Source organism: Corvus kubaryi, unplaced genomic scaffold (assembly GCF_017639235.1).
Source record: "Corvus kubaryi isolate FWS band 111438036 unplaced genomic scaffold, C.kubaryi_AGA036_p1.0 69, whole genome shotgun sequence".
NCBI classification, from domain to species: Eukaryota; Metazoa; Chordata; class Aves; order Passeriformes; family Corvidae; genus Corvus; species Corvus kubaryi.
In genome coordinates, this window is record NW_024582057.1 from 7412737 (window position 1) to 7435479 (window position 22743).

The following is a 22743-nucleotide window of genomic DNA, read 5'->3' on the forward strand; positions in this document are numbered from 1 at the left end:
AATAGTCACAGAGAACTTTCTAGATGCTGTGAAATTTCAAATGGCAAGGCAGGTTTCAACACAAACAGACTGGTACTTCTAGATTTTCTTTGCTTTCTTAAAAACCAACCTCAGGAAATTACATGAATAATGAAAAAGCTTTTTGGTAATTGTATATACAGAACTCAGAAAACTGGAAGTATTTGCAATAGTTTCATTCACAACTGTACTGTGACTTACAGCAATCATTTTATTGCCTTTTTTTTGTCTGCATGACAATAAAAAAATACATTGATGAACATAGTCGTGTATACAATAGTATGGTGTGCAGAAAACATTTCTTTTATTTGCTGATCTTGGCATTTTTAATCCTAGGGCTGTGAACATATAAAATAGTCTCATTTAGCTTGCAACATTTGCAACTGTAGCAACTACATTGAATATTCAACTAGTTTCACTCAGTAACAACATTCAGATAATGGTTTCTTATTAATCCTCTGATTACTTAAAAAATGAAGCTCTGGGAAAAATAGGATTTCTCAGCTGTTTGTTCTTAATTAAAATAAATTTTAAAAGGTAAAAGAAGAATTTAAAGCTCTTTTTATTTTTGAATTTTAATGCATACTAATACTTAAGAGGCTTCTGTTTTAAATGCAAATAAGCAAACAAACAAAAATCTAAATAAACCAAAACAAATTCACAATGAAGAAACAACTCTCACCTTCATTCTGTTCTCTAAATTAGTAGTTAATCCCACATACCACAATAATTTTATTCATACAGTATCCAGGCCATTTGGGAATACCTCTCTAGTTTATATTCAAGTGTTCTTTCAGACTTCTGGCTCTAGAAGACTTTACTGAAAAGCAGAGGGTGCTCAGCCTTCAGCAACATTAACTGCATTTCTATAGAGTGTCACAGATAAATGGGTACATTTATTATTTAGATACAAAATATTGTCTTGGTGCTCAATATATTCCCAAGGAATAAAGGGCATTGCTTAAACTCAGCAAATTAACCCACTACAGATTAAAAAGGATTATGGTGATTAGGCTTCCTGTAGTACTACATAATTTGCCTGATTTGGCCTAATTTATTTCTTCACATACAGCCTATGAAATACTGACAAAACTGATATTTTCTAGAAATTATATCTGTCTTAAAGTAGGCACTTACAAGAGCACCGTGCTGAATCTAATCAAAGCCTGACAACTAGACACAAACTCTGTAACTTTTCTGGTTCAAATAAATTATTTGTGTTATCAGACACAAACACACCCGCTCATTTCAGAGCCTCACAGTGTTCATGGGAGTCCTTCCAGTGGGCAGGTGTACATTCATAACTGTGCTGGGTTGATTCTGGCTGAACACCAGGTCCCCAGCAAAGCTGCTCTACCATGCCCCTCCTCATCTGGACTGAGGGGAGAAAATATAATGAAAGGCTCATGGGTCAAGGTAAGGTCAGGGAGAGATCACTCACCAATTACAGTCGTGGCCAAAACAGACTTGACTTGGGGAAACTTGTTTAATTTATTACCAATAAAATCAGAGTAGGATTATGGGAAATAAAACTACATCTTGAAAACAACTTCCCCCCCATCCCTCCCTTCTTCTGGGCCCAACTCCACTCCCAAATTCTCTACCTCCTCCCCAACAGCAATGGGGATGGGGAATGGGGGCTGTGGTCAGTTCATCACCCATTTTCTCTGCCACTCTTCCCCTGCTCCAGGGTGGCATCATGCCCACCAAAGACAGTCCTTCATTAATTGCACCAGCGTGAGTCCCTCCACAGGGTGCAGTCCTTCAGGAACCTCTTGTTCCAGCATGGATCTCTCCACAGGGCCACAGATGCTGCCAAGAGCCTGCTCCAGCACAGGTTTCCAACAGGGTCCCAGCCTTCTTTGGGAATCCACCTGCTCCAGCATAGGGTCCTCCATGGGCTGCAGGTGGATCTCTGTATCGCTATGGACCTCCACAGGCTGCAGGGGCACAGCTGCTTCACCATGATCTGCACTGTGGGCTGCAGGGGAAACTCAGCTCAGGCACCTGGAGCACCTCCTCTCCCCCCTCCTCCACTGACCTTGTGTCTCAACGAAGGCATCTGAAGGGCTGCTTCTCACACATGTTCTCATTCCTCTCCCTGGCTGCAATTGTGCTGGACTTTTTTCCTCCCTTTTAAAATGTGTTATCCCAGAGGTGCTACTACCATCACTGATGGGCTCAGCCTTGGCCAGCATTGGGTCCACCTTGGAGCCAACTGGCACCGGCTCTGTCAGACATGGGGCAAACTTCTGGCACCTCCTCACAGAAGCCACCCCTGTAGTCTCCCTGCTACCAAAACCTTGCCATGCAAACCCAATACAGTAACTTTTTCAGATCAGGATGGAAATAGTGAATAATTATTGTTATTTCTGAACACTGAATCCAGGTAAGCAATTGGTTGTAGCCTGCACTCAAAAGTAATGGTGTTACCAGATATTAAGCTAAACAAGTGATAGTCTAATTGAGTCTCATAATGAAAAAGGCTTGACCAAAGGCACTGAAAAAGAAAGAAAAGAAAAAAAGAACAAACACTTTAAAGCAGCCTGTTGCTACACTGCAGCACAGAAGCAACAAAGCCTGAGACCCAGATGGTCTTCACTGACCGGAAATTCTCTTTGTTGCTGTGAGGATTATTTTTAGAGACGAAGTTATGGAAGAGAAAGGAGAGAGGTGCAGGGTGGATGCTGGGAAGCACAGAAGGTATTGAACTGTGGCCTCTTGAGGTGTGTGTCAATTTGTAAGTACTCTGCACCTTGTTGTTTCAGATAATTCATCACGCAGCAGACAGGAGCTGGCTGCCCATATAAACCTGCATTAGCTCACATTTTTCAGAAGTTATTAGCCAGACCATTATGTCCCTGATCATTTTATTTTTTTTTCAACTTGTTACACTCATAGATTGCCATGCACTCAAAAGAGGTATCAGTACAACAGAATTAAGAAGGAGAATGAGCAGAACAGCATGTTTGATTTAAAAGACATCCAGTGGTGGTTCAGAGAGAACCAGCAGTGGCAAACCCATCAGTCAAAGCACAGCATTACTCATTCTCATGCCTTCCCTTACCAGTGCCTAGGAACTGGGTAGATAAATATGGAACAGCAGTGAATTTTGAGCCATTTCATCTAAAGCAATGAATCACAGAACCAGCACACAGTCATTATTTTCTATTTGCTATAGTAAGACTACTTCTGAATCTCTCAGGGTTCAGAAAGCTTTTGGCCAACTACAGAGAGGTTAGAGAAAGAACCATAGTTGAGAAAGACTGGCTACCTTTATGAGGAAGTCATGGACAGCCTTGTTACAAGGTAACTAAAATGAGAACTAACAGACTACCAGATCTGTATGGGGAGATGGAGGTGTAACTTAAATTAGTGGATTTTAAGTGTGCACCTTATGCAGGTAACAGACAAAAACTAAGGAAGGTGATGTCTAGGTGTAGTATTTGAAGTAGCTTCTTGACAGAAAAATGGAAGAAACTGAAAGACAATCACTTGTAGAATGCAAAATCAGGCATGTCATAGCACCAGAAAATGCCATAAGAACTACCTTACATTGTCAAGTTTTTAAGACAACTGATTGCATGCTCCAGAACTTTCTCCCTCCTCTAATACGTGTCATTCCTTTGCCTGTTGGCAAATCCAGAAAGACATAAAAAGACAAACTTTTGGGGTAAGTGCAGATTTCTGTGAAGTCTTTGACCTTCCTCAGGATAGCACAGTGATTTTTAAGCAACTTTGTTTTGTCAGCACTGAATTATCCAAATAGTGTGGTAGGAATCAGATAGAGCACAACTGTCTCATTAAATATTATAAAAACTAACCTAGAACAACACATAGAAAAAGAAAACAAAAAAAGGCAGGTAGGTGATATGACCTTTCTGCAGAGATCCTGCAGAGATCCTAAATCTATCATCAACCTGAGCTAGTAAATTCCCAGAGAATCACTGCAGAAGCACAGCTTCCAAATCCAGGACTTCAGGCACAATCTAGTTTATGCAAAACTAACATGCACAGCAGACTTAATCTACAATCCAAACAATCTGCCCATGAAAAACAGTTGACTGTATGACAATGCAACATTTCAGTCACTTACTGCAGCTGTGGTCATGCTATCCTGCTAGAAAAGATGTGCAACTTCACTACGGTATTCTGCTGACAGCACAGGCTGTAAAGAATACAACTGATGTCAAGTATAAAGGGAATGAAATTTTTGCTTTTAACAGAACATGGGGCTTTATGAAATATCCACATAAAGGAAAAACATAGAAATTTTCCAAGAAAACACATTTAAACACATTTTAAATTTTAAGTTAAAGTTTACAGGAGTCAAGAAGTACAAAGTAATCAAGAGTACTGTGTAAAGTGAAGAGTAAAATGCTAGTTAAGAGACAAATTTATTTATGTGTGCCCCAAGCCAGTTGCAGTGCACTGATGTCATACACCTTCTGCCTAACATGAACTTTGCTCTTTGAATACTTTGAATTCCAGTATTTCCATGAATGGGGGGGGCAGGGGGAGGAGGGGGGCGGGGAATACACACATATCTATACATGCATATCTATAATTAGATTTAATTCAATAACTGTATCTTGTGTTTGTATTTCAGGAAAAATACTGGGGGTATAGAAATAGAAAATCCCTACAGTAAGAAGGTGTACAAACTAGTTTTAGTTTGTACATTTAAGACAATTTAGGAATATATTTTAATGTCTTCCTAGCTACTGTGTGGACTGTAGAAGAACTAGTAATAGCCACATGCTAAGGCTTAAAGTGCAGCATCTGTCAACAGTTAGAGAAGGATGTCACTGCAGTCTGAGATACCACTAATAACTCCTAGAAATTGCTCACTTTAAACATCCTCAGCATCTGAGGTTGATCTAAATACATCATTCTTACTGTTACTCACTTTCATTCTAATTTTGTATGTTTCAAAAGGCCACTGTTAAGTAAAATACACCTATAAGAAGCTCTGAGCTGAGGAGCTTAAAAATATTTGTCCAGGTAGAATAGAACAAAAACTGGTAAAAGTTTTGTTTGCTATAAGTCAACTTTAGAAATTCAGAAAAATATTCAATTCAAGCAGTCATATATAGAACTTGATATCATTATCAATCCACTCTTGGAAGTACTGCACTAAGTGCAGTAAACATCTTTAAAGACCTTAGAAAGTAGGCAAGATACCTCATGCATTCTAATACCATGCAGTATTTCCTCAACAGAAAAATGAATCAGCTCAGGAGAGCAGCCTCCATGCCAGGAAATAGCATTAATGTAGCAATTCTGACTCAGGCCATTTATAAATTCAGTTCCTGAAACTGAAAGCAGGTATTTCTGAGGAGAGAATACTTCATTCATATACACATTCATTACCCTTCCTCATTCCACTGTAAGTACCAAAAAACAACTATTTTTCAGCTTGATGTGAACTTAGCAAACATGGTTTGCCCTCAGCTGGAAGTTTTAATTTATCTGCATAAGGGAACTGCTCACGGCGCTTTGTGTGCACACGCAGCAGAGCAGCACATGGACACACACACCCCTTCCCTGCTCCTGCCCATCCCCATGCCACTGGTGCAGGATGTGAACACTTCCCAAGCTCTCACGCACCCCAGATGCGATGCTGCACCCATGGTCCATCCCTCCAGGGACATGGGAGGCCCAAGTGGATGAAGCAGAGGGGGTCCTGCACTGCTTTGCGCTGGAGCTGGAGTTGCCTCTCCTCGCAGGACGCACGCTGACAGGCCTTTAGCACACAGCTTCTGCCAGACCACTGCTTGCAGTTGGGTCTCCACAAGTCACCACCTGTATTCATGCCCACTACGTTACCCTGACACGCTGCACACCAAAATATTTTCACAAAAACCTGCTGAGTCAACACAGCGTTGTGTGCACCAGTATTTAGGAAAATCCAGAGAGGAGTGTGTGGCCTCTTGGAAAAACCCATGTGGCTGCTTCTGTATTGCCAGCTGTCAACACAACCCCTAAGCTTCCTGTCTGTGCAGCAAAATGTTTGCAAAAGCCCAAATGACTACAGCCATGAGCAGTCTGGGGGAAAAGGTGCAAGAACCTACCATCACCAAAGATGTGAGTCATGAGCTTTGTGAGCACTTGCTTCAGGTTGAACTCTACCAGCCTCACTGCCTCCATGGTGTGACACTCCTGCTTGTGTGCAGTGCGATGGCCTTGCTCAAACAGCTGTAAACCTTCACCATCTTTAATGCTGGAGAACAACTAGAACAAAACCACAAAAACACCAGTGTTTTGCATCAGTGACCTTCTAAACGAAAATAAAGAATGAAGTTTCATTGATTTAAGTGGGAATCTTACCTGCTAGGTCTGCACTGTGAAAAACAAACATAAAGGCTGTGACTTTATACAAATTCTGTCCACTAAATGCAGAGATGAATCATCATAAGAACAAAAATACTCAAATAATCAAATCTGGTTTATTTTTGTACTATATCTTCAAATAATACAATTAGCTTCAAGAAAATAATAATTTACAAAATGAACATCTCTCCTTTTCTGATTCGTTACTCTGAAAGTAATCATGCAGAACAAAGTACTCTGTACAGTGTATTACACCCCAAAAACTACAAAACACAGTGGCATTTATCATGACTTCAACTTTTTTAGTACTTGAATGATGTAAAAGAAATACCACAACACCAAAAAGGAAAACAAAACCACAAAAACACAAAACCAAGCAAACAACAAAAAAAACAGACCCAACCTCCCACCAAAAAAAATGAAACCCAAAAAAAAGCCAAAAAAACCCAAATAAACCCTGGAAGTTTAATGAGACTTAAGCTGCTTACAGTTGATTCATCTTGGGTACAGTTTATTCATCTAAGGACTACCATTTTCCTGCATATTCCCACACACAGCATCCTTTTTGTGAACAGGAATTTTGTCAATGGGGCATTTAAGGATTCATGATCTCAGGTGGGGGTTTCCAGATAAATTACAAAGCACCAGGACAGCTGTTTTGGGATGTAGGAGACTTGCTCTTCACTCAGACGCTGCTCCCCACCACATCTGCTGCAAGTTGAAGATTTCTGTTTCTGGCATATCCCCATATGTTTCTGGCCAGGTGATCCTGGACAGATACATACCAGCAAATCTATATCCTCTCAGAAAGACCAATAAAACACGCTCATTAAACAACATTGTTGGAGGCTCGGTGTCTTGGGGAGACAAGCAGGCAGTTTTACAGTCTAAAGAGCATTTTTGTTGGAAATCCTTACAGCTGTGCAAAAACCCTATCTCTGGGGTGAAGTCTGGAGGGTAGGGAGAGCCAATTGTGAAAGTGTTTCTAGTGCCCTTTCCTACCCCTCCTCCTCCACCTTCCCATAGTCAATCAAGCACAGAGAGAAAAAACATGCACTGAGATTTTCTTCCCATTAAGCCTCCCAGCATAACTAGCTCTTAGTCAGGAGATGCCATGAATAGTGTGCAATCTTAACAACTCACGGATGCCCGCAGAAGTTGTTTTAACTGTAAAACTGTAGTTTGATGCCTTCAGAGCGCTAAATGCTCTAAACAAAAAGTTCAAATGAATCTCTGGTAGTCCACAAATGCTGGATACAATTAATTAGGACTAGTTTCTAGCACATTTCCCACAGACACAACGAATGAAGAGTCTGAGTTCAGACAGCACGCAAACTAGCACCACAGTGGATTGAAGGAATACAAAAAAACATCCAGTAGCATAAGTTTTTATTGCTAGCCACAAGGAGTTTGCTGGAAGATAGAGAAAACACCTCTCCAGTTAATCTCCTTAGTGTGCTGCAGAAAATACTAAATTAAAAAGGAAGGTAGAAATACCAAATAAAATGACTCTCCATCAGTCTAACAAAAATGCCTTTACTAGCCAAAAGGCAGCAGCTTGACAAACAAAGTATCACACATTTAAATAACACGTTCTTTATACAAGTGCTCATCTGAGATTAAACCCCCTTCTTCGTACTGGCATTATTCCTACCTTGGCTGGAACAAGCAGATAATACCCACTCTGTAACTAATTTGCTGTCAGCAACGCAGATAGGTCATCCAGCATGTGGTTTTGAAAGCCAGGGGGAATTCAGAGAGGCCAGCATCAGCCTAGGGAGTATAATTGTCTTAGGCTCACCAGGTGGCCAGTGGAGAGACACAGCCTCCCTCACAGAGGAACACGGAGTGGCTAAATTAGGTTCCTGCTCTGAACTATCCTATGCAGGTAGCTGTTTGTTCTATTGACTCACTCACTAAGCCAGAAACACCCTTCAGGCAACAGAGGTGTTCCCTCTTTGGACCAGAATACACTGTATTTACACATTAGAAGGTACATTTGTTATTTTAGGACATGAAACTCTCTTCCTCCTTTTCCCCTTCACTCCTCCCTTCAGCTGAAGACTGGCTCCTCAGACTACTGCAAGGAACAGACAGTCCGGACACTAGCCTTTAAAACACAGCATACATATCAACAAGTACGTAGAAATACTTTTCCTTACTGTTGTATTATTCCTGAAATGTTGATATCACAATTACAGTCTTAAGCAAAATTCTGTTTCAGTGGTTTATATCAGATGTGGAAATGAAATACATGCAAGAATCACTAAGTACATTGGATCGTAATCCAGCCCTGTAACCTGCCTGAGTCCTCATCCTGCCAAACCAGTCATATGCAACATCTCCTTCTCCAAGCCAGGACAAGTGTCCATGCAGCAGTGCGCTGAGCCAGGCTGGGAGGTGGCTCTGGATGGGTGGTAACCCAGGAGAAGGGAAGAAACTGAGGGGTGTGAAAAAATGATCAAGTTTTGCTTAGTAATGAAATCTCAGCATAGTAGCAACACCAATAGATGAGCTGGCACGTGGAACAGGGCTGGGCCACTTTGGGCACAGGCGTGACTCCAGCCCAGTTCAGACAGGCTCTGAAAACACAGCCATAGGGAAGTCCCTGAGAGACAGGCAAGACAACAGCCTGTCAGTCAGGCACTGAAAGGCACTTTGGTATTCTCCATAGAGGCTCCATCAGCTGCAGATGGGGTTATAGAGTGAAAAAAAGAGATGCCTTACAGTTGTATTAATATTTATTCCCGACTTTCCATTCACTGACATTGCTACGTCAATATGAGCAGCTTTACCGATACACCAATTTCACTATTACAATGATTGAATTAAGTACATGTCTTGGATTAGAAACACTTCAACATTTCCGTACACATAAAGCTGGGAAAGTCAAAGCTTGAATAAAATGAAGAATCACCTACAGTCACTCCTTTCTGATGTCAGCTTTTCTCAAGCACATATCTGAGCAAATGGAGAAAAAAAATACCTAACAGTCTTGCATAAAACACTGACACATCCAAGACGACATTTTCACGTACATTCATTCCTTCGGTGCAGACTAAAGCAGCGTGCACTATCTTACTGTACTGAATACGATCAGTCACTACTACAACCAGGAAAAAAATTTCCTGTAGCCATAAATCGAGCACTTACGTGTCTTTCTAGTGTAAGGACAAGAAGATTTTTCTTTGAGTGAAGGTGTGCAAAATATTGAATACTGTATCACCATGCAGAAGTCAAAAAAACTAACACCAGGATTTATCAGCATATCTGACTGGTGCTGCATTATGAAGGAGAAGGCAGAATGGAATTGAAGTGACCTAACCATGTGGCACGAAGTTTACTCACAGTTTAGCTCATAATAAAAATAAATTAAAATCTGATAACATGTAATGGCAAGAAGACATGGGGTTTTAACTGGACAAGTACAAATGGAGCTATGCTCCTTCAAAAGCACATTCCAGTATTTCTCAGCCTGGCATGAAGGGCAGAAGTCACATGTGTGATTTAAACAAAGACCCCAGCGTTTCTTCGGTCACTTGAAAAACTTTTTTGTCTCACATCCCTTCATTATCCATACATTTAGTATTCAGTCCAAAATAAGTGTCTCTTTGCAGGATGGCATTCATAGGTTTCAGATCAGAGAGATCTGAAACTACATCCTGTCTTTCCACAATGCAGTTGTGTATTCCTCCTGCCACTCATGCATACACCAGTGATCAAGATAATGAATAAATCATGCTCATGTACTTATACTCACAGATAAACCAGCATTTAAGATTATCTCTATGAGGATCTGCACGTGACAACACCCAACCTTGCCACACCAAATACATTTTGTCTCACTGGCCCTAATAAATATCCCTAAAAATGAACCAACAGCTGCACTCTGAACCCACTCACAAACAGCAAACCCTTTCCACAACATTTTAAGTGGAACTCAGGACTCAACCAATGGATCAGGAATTATGAAGATGATGCCACCAACAGATGGCTCAAGGAGAAAACCTAATGTCAGTCTCAGTCAGCCACCAAGGTGTAAACATACACCCTGATCCAGCCAGTTCCAGGTACCAAAGAGAGATCCACATGACAGAAGGCTCTTCATGTCATATCAATAAGAATTTTAGGGGGTAGAAAATGGCAAAAATGACTTCAACCCACAAGCTTGGGGTTGAACCTTAATTTCTACATCCTTCCATTTCCACTCCTCCAATTACAGCAAAGAAAGGTAATCTCTGTTGTTTTTTGGGGGTAGACGGCTTGTTTTTTGGGTTTTTTAACCTAATCAAAGTGTTTCTGTAAGAAAAGTGAAAACGATAAAGATGTTTTCAAACCAGAAAGAAAAAGTAACACCACTACACAGATACCTGATACAATGATTAAGACATACATGATAGACTTCTGTTTCTGTGGCAGTAGAAATTCCTTTACTTTTAAGCACCTTAGACTTCCCAAATACACTTTTAGGCATTTTGCTCTCTTTTTTTCCCTGCACAGTTCAAATACTGCATTGAATGTATATAATTGCTTTATTCTGAAAAGCCTTCTTGATTTGTTTGGTTTTTTTAGCTGGACAACAGAGAGTAAGACAAAGTCTGAAAAAAAAAATGAAGTCTTTGCAGTAAAAGATGCACTATTGGTTTTCAAACTTTCTAGACTATGGATCACTATGAAAATCTAGCAGACCGTCTGATGACCTTCACCGTCAAATTTTCAACTAAAAATAACAACAAATACAATTTGGGTCCTCGGATCAGTGAAGATCTATTTATTACGGCATGATTTATACACCACAACTTGGAATAATGCAAGGTTCACAACTTGGACAGATACCGGAAAAAGTGAAGTCAGTTCCACCTGAACTAGCCAGGCCCTTTATTGCTACCACTCAGCTAAACTGAAGCTTCAGGAATAAATTCACCTCAGAATATTCTAGCAAAGTAATGCTGCTGCTCTTTTTCTTACCAAGGTGAATCTAGTTCAAGTGCCTCTGCTCCTGTACAGCGCTCGCCACTCCCTGTGAGAAGAAGGGCCGTCTCTCAGGCTCCTTGGCACTGATGCTTTGCTCACAACCCCACCAATAAGTTGTAGAGGGCTAAGAAGGGTACCTTTCCTTGGCCATTTAAGCCTTTTAAAATATTTGTTCCTTGTGCCCAGCTAAACACTGCTCTTATGACTCCCACTCACGCTCACAAGCACTCTGAGACATACTCCAAATCACTCCATAAAATAGGCTGATCCCTGGAACACTATAAATTGATTTAAATTCCTTTACATATGAGGATTTAAAAAATGGACTGAAGACAGGAAGGAGCTTTCCTTTGATACAATGTCAGAGCAGAAGAACAGTGTCCAAAGCTGCAGCAACATACAGGATTTTGGAGAAGTCAAACCTAAAGACATGAGTTTTCCAGGTGGAAACCCAGCATGGCACTTGATTAAAAAAAACCTCAAAACTGCAGATCAGTGGTCAATCAGGAGTTCACATCATCCCAAACCACAAGGAAAAAAGCAACATTTTTTTTTTGCTTTTTAACAATACACAAGGAATATTGCCAAGCTACACAAGTATGGGAAGATGAGGAAAGGAGTATGTACTTAGATGAAAAAGAGAAAAATCTACTAATCTTCTATTAGCTAGAACAAGAGTCTTTACATTTTGGGATATAAAAACTAGAAGCTACAATATTGGCTTTCTTTTTTCAATTATATATAGTCCTTTGGAGGAGTAGTCCTTTATTTGTAACTAGAATATCTACCATTTTTCCATTGCATCCTAACAAAAAAGTTTCCATTTCCACCATAAGCATTTCAATGGAGAATAAAGATGTATCCCTACTACTTCTAGCACAAACAAGCCCGATAAGAGCATATTTTTTTCATCTAGACAATCTTGTATTCGCCTCCACTGGAACAGGGTTACTAAATTAGAGGAGCAATTTCCATGTTTTAGCATCTGTTCCCCTTAAAATTTGTGTATCATTCAGTACAGACTATAAAACACCGTACAAAGTCTCCTTCCAATGTGTAAACATCTTTTGTTGTCAACTGAAAGCTGTTCATTGACTGCCATTGGGTTTATATTGGCTCCCTCTTCTGGCTGACAGGCACAAAGTGCAATTTAGTTGAGATTTTTTTTCTCTTTTCCATAAATTATGGAACTGCACCAAAGCCAACGGCATAGCACAGAAATAATTTCTCTTATAATCCACCCAGGAAAACTGGCCAGTTCAAATTTGACTACAGCAGTATCAAAATTGCCAATCCAAAGCACTGACAAAAAGAAAAAAAAAACATATACCACAGAAAGAAAAAAAAATCCAAACACCAATTAGAAGAAAAACATGAATGCTGGAGGAAGTGAATACAAAAGAATATCACTTGGGGATACTGTTTAAGAAGAACAGATGATTTTATGCTCAGAATTCTGAAGTAGATTTGGGATTTCTGGTTTTAACTATTTATATTAGTCAGTTTCTAACTGTTCTATATATTACATTCAGATAATAATCACCTAAAATACTTTCAAATGTATTGAAAACATGTCTAAATGTATTGTCAGATGTTCTTTGATGGCAGTCCAAGGACATTTTTTAAAAGTTTATGAGAAATTTAAGCATGAATTATTCTTTTAGCAATGACTTTGGAAGATGGGAATTTCTTTAGTACTTTAATATTTGCACTCATACAAAGCTGCAGAAATGCATCAGTTACCTGCTCATCTTTGAATTATAGATTACTTCTCTCTTTAAAAAGTAATCAACCAACCATCATGAGAAAACATAGCCAAAAAAGCAAATAGCTCACAAATATCTCAGAATAAGTACTGTAAAATTGCCAAACTTGGTTTATTTTTCCAGATCTTACTTCAACGTACAGATATTAACTTTGATATAAAGAATTATGCTGAAGGTTTCCATCACAGGGCAGGAGTTTTAACATAGTCATGACTACAGAATTTGGTATTTGTAAAGGAGACTCACTTTTGTACATATCCTACATCTTTCATATCCTGCCTAAAATTTCAGCTAAGAATGAAGTGATTTTCCCCCACACCTCCTAAACTGAGATCAAACATAAAATTCCTCTAAATTCAAGTTCCTATAAAATCACTCTACGCTTTTATCTTTCTTTTCACATCATCTTCGGTCTGTGGTCACTTACACTGACAAGACAGCAAATGATAAATGTAAAAATCAAAACAAAAAATTAGAGCAGCAAACTGACAACAGCATTTAAAATTACTATATTGGCCATAACATGAAATGTACCCAGGGCTTGTAGCTAAGAGCTAACAGTTTTTCCCTTGGTTCCAAAGATTCTGATCCTTGGTACTTGTGCAAATGTCTTCTCACCAGAGATTGTAGCCTGGTTATGAATGAAAAGTCTGAGATAAAGGTAACAGGCCCTGACAGTCACAAGTTTCTGCTCAGTGGGTTACAGCTTAAACTTGAGTATAAATAAATGAGTATCAGAGTATTTCTCTCATGTAGTATTACCTCTATTAAGTCTTTGTTCCGCTCAGACAGTTACTTCTGGAACTATTTAAATGTGGATTATTTTGAACAGGCAACCAGAACATAAAACACAGAAACAGTCCCCAGTGAAATTTCTGAATTACATATTAATTTTTTTCCACAAGGCTCTTGTGATTATGGCTGTAGAAAGGGGTATATATTGAAACACAAAGTGAAGCAAAAAAGGATGCTTCAGATCATGCTCAGGTTTATAATTTTTTCAGGTTGCCCAATAAACAACACTTTACACATTGTGCACCACACCACTATTCTTCTTCATCAGTATAGAAAGCTCCCCAATAACATCTCAATCATTTTCTTGGAGAAAAAGAGAGAAGAGAAAAAGAAACAATCTCCAATGCAATGAATTAGATTGTTAAACATTGTGTATTTCTAGATGGAACATGTTAGTGAAAACATTTCTGTAACTCTGTTCCCAGTTATTCAAATCCTGTTATTCCTATTATTGAATTTGTAAAGTAGAAAGAAATAGTCTATCATTAGGACCAAAATTTCTTAGGGGGTACATTCATTAACAGGTATTTCAATTAGATCAATCACACCCGAGGTTGCAGCAATTTCCTCCTGCAAGAATATTGATGTTATAATTTTGTGGCAGATAAAATATTTCCATCTGAATGACTGAACTCCTGCTCAAGTAAAAAAAAAGTTGCCACGAACAAAAACGGTTAAGAAATGGAATTTTCTTTATATAGTATTGTATACCATATACCCTGATTGTATTCATAAATAGGCCTATGCAAAAAGAACAGCAAACAAACCAGGCTGCCTAAGTCTGCAATATTTCCATTTCGTGGTTCCCAAAGAAGCAGCTGCAGGCTGGATCCAGCACCACGCAGCTCACAGGACACCTGCAGGGGCAGGCATGTGTTCGCAGTGGAAGGACCAGCGGCCACACGGGGTGGGAAACGCCAGTGCAGGCAGCACGAGCCCCTTCCAGCACGGAGAAGACCAGTGTTCTCTGATTACCTTAGTTTTCCCTCAGGCATCCGAAGGCATTAGGCTTCTCTGCCAAGCTCCTGTCACCCATTGGCAAGCACATTAAGAACAGTCTACATCTCAGTATTATTAGAATAAGCTAGTTTTAGTTATAGAACTGTGAATTTGGCAGTATTGCTACAAGCATACACAAATTATACAAATCAATTACTATTTGGAAAACAAACTGGCTTATATTTACCACTGATCAATGATGCAGCAGAGTACTCTAATGACACCCAGGCATTTGCAGAACATGCAAGCTGTGCCAACAAAACATATAAACTTAAGAGTCTTGGACATCAACCTAGAGCTCTTTAGCTGATGCCTCTGGACTCTGATGGGTTTACTGTGTATGCACTACACACACATAACTATTGGCTGCAACATATGAATCCTTCAAGGCAGCTTTTTCAATTAATTTGATAGAGTTTTTGATAAAGCGATCTCACCAGAAGTGAGTTGTGACAGAAATAGAATTGAATTGTGCAGATCATTAACTGAACAAGTTGTTTCCTTTCAGATTATGTTTCATTTTGCTAGCTTTCAATAATATTGTCTTTCCATTTTTTCACATTTCCCTAGGGAATTTCATCATTGTTTTCAAATTCAACACTTTCCATCTTCATTTTTCACAAATTAAAAATATTACTATATGATAAATCACTTGATCTTTATCAATGTGCAGCATAACATTGTTGCTATAATATGCTTACGTGCATGAACTTTGCTTACAGCAAGCACAAGACCAAGCAACTTACCCAAAAGGTCTTTCACCCCAACTAGAGAATTCATACCTCGTGGCAGGAGAAGAGGCGCACTCCCTCCATCTGATGGAAGACTGGGTAGTGGGTGTTATCAATCGTGTCTCGGCGGTAGACATCTCCCACTGCCAGAAAGGCATCTAGGCCAGAGTGTATCAAGTCCCACTGATGAGCTGATGTGTGTGCTCTTAGCATGTGGTCACGATTCAAGTAATAGTTATCCTCTTTCCTTCTGCTGGCATGGTTCTGTGGAATAAGTAAACTATCAAAATTCTGCTGGACTGTAACCACCGGGGAGAGACCATCATACACAGAAAAGAGCGGAGTCCCGCGGCGTCCTAGATAGTGTTTGTAGAAGTGCTCCTTCACCTGCTCCTTGATTAGCCACAAAGGGTGGTGTTTTCTGTTGTGCAAGTTCTTCCCCACCTTGGAAAGGATCTTCTCTGTGACATTGCTGTAGTCATCTTGAGGATAAGATTTACCAAGCAGTTCCACAGTATTTGAGCAGGGGGCACTGGCAGTGAAATCTGAAGGTACAGACTTGGATGAAGAATGCCTTGAATGGGTGGGAATTCCACCTACCTTTACTTTTGGTGATAAAGCTGTTTTAGAATACTTAGCTACCCTCATGAATTTCCAGAGCATTGCCATTGTAAGCTTTTTTACGATCTAGAGAAAGAAAAGGAATTAAAAATATTTGAGTTAGGAACTGCAATCTTGCTGCAGAAATTGCTAGTATCTTAGGGATACATAAATCCAAATGTCTGCTTGATTAGTATGACAAAATTCCCATTATAAACCACTGTTTTGACTTCAGAGGAGGGAAAATACCCTTGTGGTCAAATTTCAGCTAGGATATTTTATTCAATTATCAGGCTTCTGCATCACTGCACCAGTATTAATGAATTTAGACCTAGCCTGAACCCCATTCCAGATGACGCTCTTTAAAGATGAATAAACATCAGGCCTTCTTTCAAACAATATTTTTCATCCAATTAAAACATGAGGCAAACATTACTTATGAGAAACTCAAAAACTTAACAGTGCCCTTCAGCATTCAAAACTTGGTTATAATAAGCAATTAACTTATTGCTATATCATCTGCCCCATTAGCAGAAGCTACTGAACATGTTTCACATCTACCTGATGCATGTGGCACCCACTATGCAATCATCACTAATTCTTATTTAATGCCAGACAAAACCAGTTTAACCTTTCAAACTACTGAACCACTGTGAAAAAACAGATGGCCAAAACGCAAGTCACGTATTTATATATAAACAGCACATTAAATTCACACATGAGTATTGCACAAGATTCACAATAAAGAGGCCATACAGTCAGAACCAATGTTAGGATTTTGCAGTGAGCACAAAACCCCTTTTTCTGTATGTTCCCAGGATGGCTATTTTCACAGCTCCACTACTGTACAGGGGAGTCAAGCTTGCCAGATACCAGGGAGGCAAAGTCATGAGATTCTTCAAGTTGTCTGAACTGAAGAACTCATTTCCCATCAAAGAGCCATCTTTACACATCCTCCCTGTTCACAGACAGGCTTTGTGCTTCATGTCTACACAGCTGCATTCTCTGTAGAGTTCAAAGATAATTCCAAAACCAAAGTGTTTTGAGAGTGGTGAACCTTTTGGTCACTCCATATGCACAAGCCCATTCTGAGATGAAAAATTACTTGAAAATCTACAGTTGGGCTTCAGAAATACTAGCAAAGTAAAATAATTAAGCATTACAATTTGCTATTATGGAATGGGAAAACAGAGGCATTAGGAGTTAAGTGACCAGGGAAAGGCATCTGCTACAAACAAACTGAGTTGTATTTCTCTATGAACCAAGAATTACAGGGCCACAGGTTTTCTGAGTGAAAGAATTTTCTGTGAAAGTCATCTTAAAGAACTGGGGGAAGAAAGGACATAGGCAATAATAAATACACCACAGTCTTCTAGGGATACCTTTCAATCTTTACGATTACAATATCTGGCTAGCTTTCCGCAGGAACATAAGGAAAACAAGTGTAAGTGAAAAATAAACAAGGTTAAGACTATTTTTCATACTCTCACACTTCAAAATATGTATGCAAATAGAACAGACATACTAGAATAGACAGCCCCAGAAAAAACCAAATCTGTAAAAGATAATGAGTACACTCACATTTGGCTTTCTTTCTTCTGACTTAAACCTAGAAGTTTTCCATAGGTCTGTTTCCTCAAGTAATTGTATCTCAGTCAATCAATCAATCAATCAAAATAAAGGCAAGTTGGGTAGACAGAAATTAAATCTGGCTGGGAAGGGTAAGATTACTAAATATTTGGTTTAATCCTTTTTCTGGTAGAATATCTTTAGAAATAAAGAACAGCTACAAATTTTATCTAGCTTTGAAACTTTTAAGAAGGACTGCCTTTTGCAGGGGGGAAGCTAAGAGTTTACAAAATTATTTCACCAAATTAGCTCTTGATCATTACTGAGAATGTTCTTCAGTAAATGAATTCACACGCACACCAAAAACCACTCTGATGGAGGCTAAGCAAGGGATTGTCTTACATTTTGAAAAGAGCCTCCATTTTCCTGAAACATACGTTCTCCATCATGGAAAGTGAGTTCTCATTTTCAAACAGCTGCTTGAAATACCCAGTCCTAGTCAGATAATGAATTCAGCTTCCCTTAAGTAAATATCACCATCTGCCCATACATTTATTTTTCTAAAAAATTCAATTCAAAACTTATACATAACCATAATGAACAAAAAACTCTCATAACTTTATTGTGATTCTCGTGATGTTTGCTGCTTTCTTAAATATCATTCCTCTGAGAATCAGACAACCATATGAGAAGTTTAACTTTCACATAAACAGTTCTGATGATTTTAAATCTATGGAAAAAGGAATTAGAACATGCACCTTAAGTGTTGGAAGGCATTCTTTTTTGTTTGTTTGTTTGTTTGTTTAAGACTCATTATTTTTAAGGGAGATTCTGGTGTATACATCTTCAAGGGCTTACCTGATGATATTTCAGTATTTGTAATGAGGAACCCTGCTCTCAGTATCTGATAGTTCAGAAACACATTTTTTTCCGAGCAAGTGATATATACTCCTCACAAACTTGTACAGGAGAAAAACCTACAGATAAACTTGTATCAGTTTTCATCCTAACATTATGCCTGTTCCTTAAATACTTGAATGGCATTATTACCTGCGTTATTATTCTAATCCAAAGCAAAACCTGAGCAGTCAGTAATGTGAGCAGTAAGAAAACTTATAATTTTTTGATGAGTTATCCAATGTCCAAGTACTGCAAACAACAGCAAACAAGCACTAAATCACCCACTAACATGGTATGACACAGAGCTCCAGAAACACTGAAGTCCTTCACCAATACTCTGCTGCTTCCCTCTCTCACCACAGAGTCACATATTCCTCTTCCAGAATCATTACAGAAAAATGGTATTGGACATAGTTCAACTCAACTGGTAATAAGTTACATTTGGGCAGTGAAACCACTGAGAAGAAAGAAAGAAAGTAAATAATGTTTGCACTCTGCAGACTGTACACAAAATCTCCAAATCAAAGTAATGTTTACCAAGGCAGAGAGCAACACTGGAAAATAAAGAAATCTCTTTACCTTTCCTCTAGCAATAAATACCTGTTGTTAAGAACACACTAATTACTTATGTTCATTTATAACAAACACGTTTATGCTTTTATGTCTTTTTATTTCTGTCTACATTTATCTAAATGTCTGGAAAAGCAGTTTAAATTTAAAATTTTCTTCATTTACTTCCACCACGCTTTTCATTTGGCAGGGAAACAAAACTGTTTTCTGTGCACACTGACAAAACCTGAATCCCACAGCAAGGCCTGCCAGCCAGCTAACAAGCACAGCGAGCCAAACAGCAGCTGCAGGTCCTGTAGCTGAAAACAAATACATAAATGGGAAATAGACACTGAACAACCACCACTGGCATCTACGATCTAACAGTGGCAAAGGCCTCCACCAGCACCACCAGCAAGTCCTGAGCTCTGGGCTCGACAGTGGCTCCGGCTCGCAGCCGGGAGCCAACACAGGGCTTTGGATGCAGATGCAGGGCTTTGGAAGCAGGCTGTTCTGCTGGCAGCTCTCCGTGGGGTTTCTCAAAGCTCTGCAGGTGGACATGCAAGCACCAGGCTGTTGTAATCTCCTATTACACAGGTCCTTACACAGACACCACCACTGATATGTTCCAGGGTACCTCAGCATCTCCCCTGAAGCTCCATGGGCTCAGGTCTCCCTACTGAGATGTCTAATACAACTCTGGTCTTGGATAGGAATGATACCATACATTATGTTGTGCCAATGCGCTTGGAACTATGTTTGCACCTGGGCATGAGCTTTTGAGCAGCTCCAAGGCAGACCAGAGGGCAGGAGGTGGCATCCACGCCACCCCGGGGTGAAGGCATAAGAACAACCCTGTCCACGCTGTGCATAGACCAGGCACCAACACAACCACATTTGCCAATGTCAGTCCTGTACCACAGACCCTGCAACATTTCTACAGCAGTTTCGATTGATTTGCAAGGCTCCTTCCTCCCCCACGAAAAACCAACCATTCCCCATGCAGCAGCCCAGCAGACATTACACACGCTGAAGTACACCACAGTCAGGAGCCTGACAAGAGGGAAATGGCAGACAGAATACATCAGACAAAAAATACCATGGTTTTGGAGCACATGCAAAAGTCAGCTTGATTTGAAAAGGGATCATATTGCTGTACTATTAAGGAATGTTCTTTTATGTCTAAATCCAGGATTCCATGTCATAGTGCAGCAAGGATTAAGACAGCATTATCACAGCTGCAGTGGTATTTGTCACAATTCTCCACTACCCAGCTGAGGTTTAGGAAAGAATCTTAGACTCAGTGAAATTTCTCCTTACACCTGCTTTGAAAAGGGAGGAGAAAAGAGGGGCAGTTTAGCAGCTCACAATGAAAAGAAACAGTGCTGTGCACCAATGTTGTTTTATTCACTCACCTCTCCTGTAAAAGTGGAAGAGAGAGAATGCTCCTGTTTGAGCAAACTAGAGCCCAAACAGGCCAGCTTTTGGGGCCATTTGCTCAGTATTTGCATCTGTGAGCCAAGGGCACCCTCGCTTCTGCTGACCGTTTTTCTCTCTGCCCTGTGCTTTTTACAGCTTATGGCTGCAGAAACACAGATGGGCTACTGCATACATAAACCCAAGTACATGACGGGTTTGAAACCAAAATTCTACAAAGATGAGAGTCTGTCTCCTATCCAAGAATAGGTAATTAATGCAAGACTCTGAAGTGCCATGGAAAATGTTAGAAAAGTTGGGCTGCCACCATTTTGTGATGTGACAGCTTTTATCTACCGTATGTGTGGGGAGGGGAGTTCAACCAACATAGCATATGTTAAAACAAAAATTATAAACATATGTTAGGCTGCTAAAATTGGACATTTACCAGTCTGCTTAGCAATTTAGCTAAGCATTGAATTTTAGTTTTGAAAACTATGTAGGCATACAGCAGCAAATATAATTGTATTGCCATGACCATATCTGCATTGCATAGGATATAACATAAATTATTTTGCATGCAAAACTAATAACAAGATTGGATTTTTTATACTCATTTTAAAGTGATGATACATTGTTGCACACCAGAACAGACTTCTACTGAGTATACTGAATTTATATAATACACACAGACTTCTGAAATAGCCTTACAGATAACTTAGAATGGATCCATTTTAGAACCTGATCTTCCAAGGGCAGAATATCATCAGATATCCCTGATGATAGCCAAACACCATTAATGTATTTCATGCACTACAAAGCATTGGCAAGATAATACAGCTTTCAAGTATTTGGCTCTTAATTTTTTCATGTACTAGGAGTTCATCTAGCTAACAATCTGTCAGTAAGTTCCAGAAACACACAGAATAACTTTTTATTATTATTTAGTTATTTTGTTATTTTTCTTGACTGAAGCAAAAATATGTCATAAGCTGGCTGGCTGCTCTATAATGGTGATACATTAATCATGATGCCACCTTCAGCAACATTCTGAGGCTTGCAATATTGAGAGAAAACTAAAAAACCTTTTCTGGGATAAGGCATGATCCTGCTTTCTCTCAGTGCTACATATAAGACCTTCTTAAATATGAAAGGTATTAACAACCATGCTGTTTTTACACTAATGCAGAAGATGCTGATTGTCTGAACAAAGGCCAGCATCCCATGGCCTGTCTTACACACCTGAGCACCTGGAGGTAAGCAGAGAAAATATGGTCCATACTTCTGAAGCACACCTTCAACCACCTGCACCACTTCTTTAGGACTGCAAGATGGGTCAAGATAGCCATAATGAGCAGCAAGCCTTTGGAGAAGGGAACATACCTCTGGACAAGCACCCATTTAAAATGTCTTGAATCATCCCTTGAGTCCACTCACCATTCAGTTGTAGGTTGGATATTGCAATGATGATAAAATGCCATCCAACTGCAACAAGTTTCAGTTCCCCATGTGGGCCTCCAAAGGCTGCTGCAGGCTCTGGTTTCCCTGCTAAACAGTGTCACTCCAGGATTGTTCAGGTTTATCCATAAGTTTCCCATACACTGAAAGGATAATGCTTCCAGACACATGATTCAAGGCAAGTAAAATGCATTTCAGTAGCCAAAACACTTGCAAACTCTGGAGCTGTGCTGCCAACTGGTATGAGACCATTTCAAAGACTGATATAATCAGATTTCAAGACAACCTGTAGTAAATTTGTTTTAAACAATTCAGAAGTAGAGTATCCACACACTGGAATTTGTGCTCAGCAAGCTAATCAGGTACATCAAATTGCTGAATTATTCAGACAGCATAAACTTTTTCAAAAGATAAATGTATACAGCATAAATGACATTAGAAGTTGAAGACCAAAGGCAAACAAATTCAGGCTTCTGGGCAGGTGGAAAGGCACCAAACTCTCTAACATGCAAAATTTAGAAATTTAAGGTGAAAAGCCTGACCACACTATTTTAATTTGGACTTAAAAAAACAGATTAATAAAAACAAAATAAGCAAATTCAGAGGAAAGAAACTATTGTTGGAAAAAGAAATTA

The 22743-nt window shown here is 39.4% G+C and overlaps 1 protein-coding gene across 7 annotated transcripts in view; it reads right to left on the reverse strand.

Moving 5' to 3' along the window:
* The window catches only part of FARS2 (phenylalanyl-tRNA synthetase 2, mitochondrial), a 232768-nt gene that overhangs the window by 161694 nt on the left and 48331 nt on the right, over positions 1-22743 (reverse strand). For 6 of the 7 annotated variants that reach the window (XM_042049163.1, XM_042049167.1, XM_042049166.1 and 3 more), the window contains 2 exons: positions 15668-16303; positions 6093-6252 (listed from right to left, as the gene is read on the reverse strand). In XM_042049163.1, coding sequence (XP_041905097.1) covers positions 6093-6252; positions 15668-16303 — 796 coding nt within the window. The remainder of the gene's footprint in view (positions 1-6092; positions 6253-15667; positions 16304-22743) is intronic. The other variant, XM_042049168.1, reaches the window with a different exon arrangement.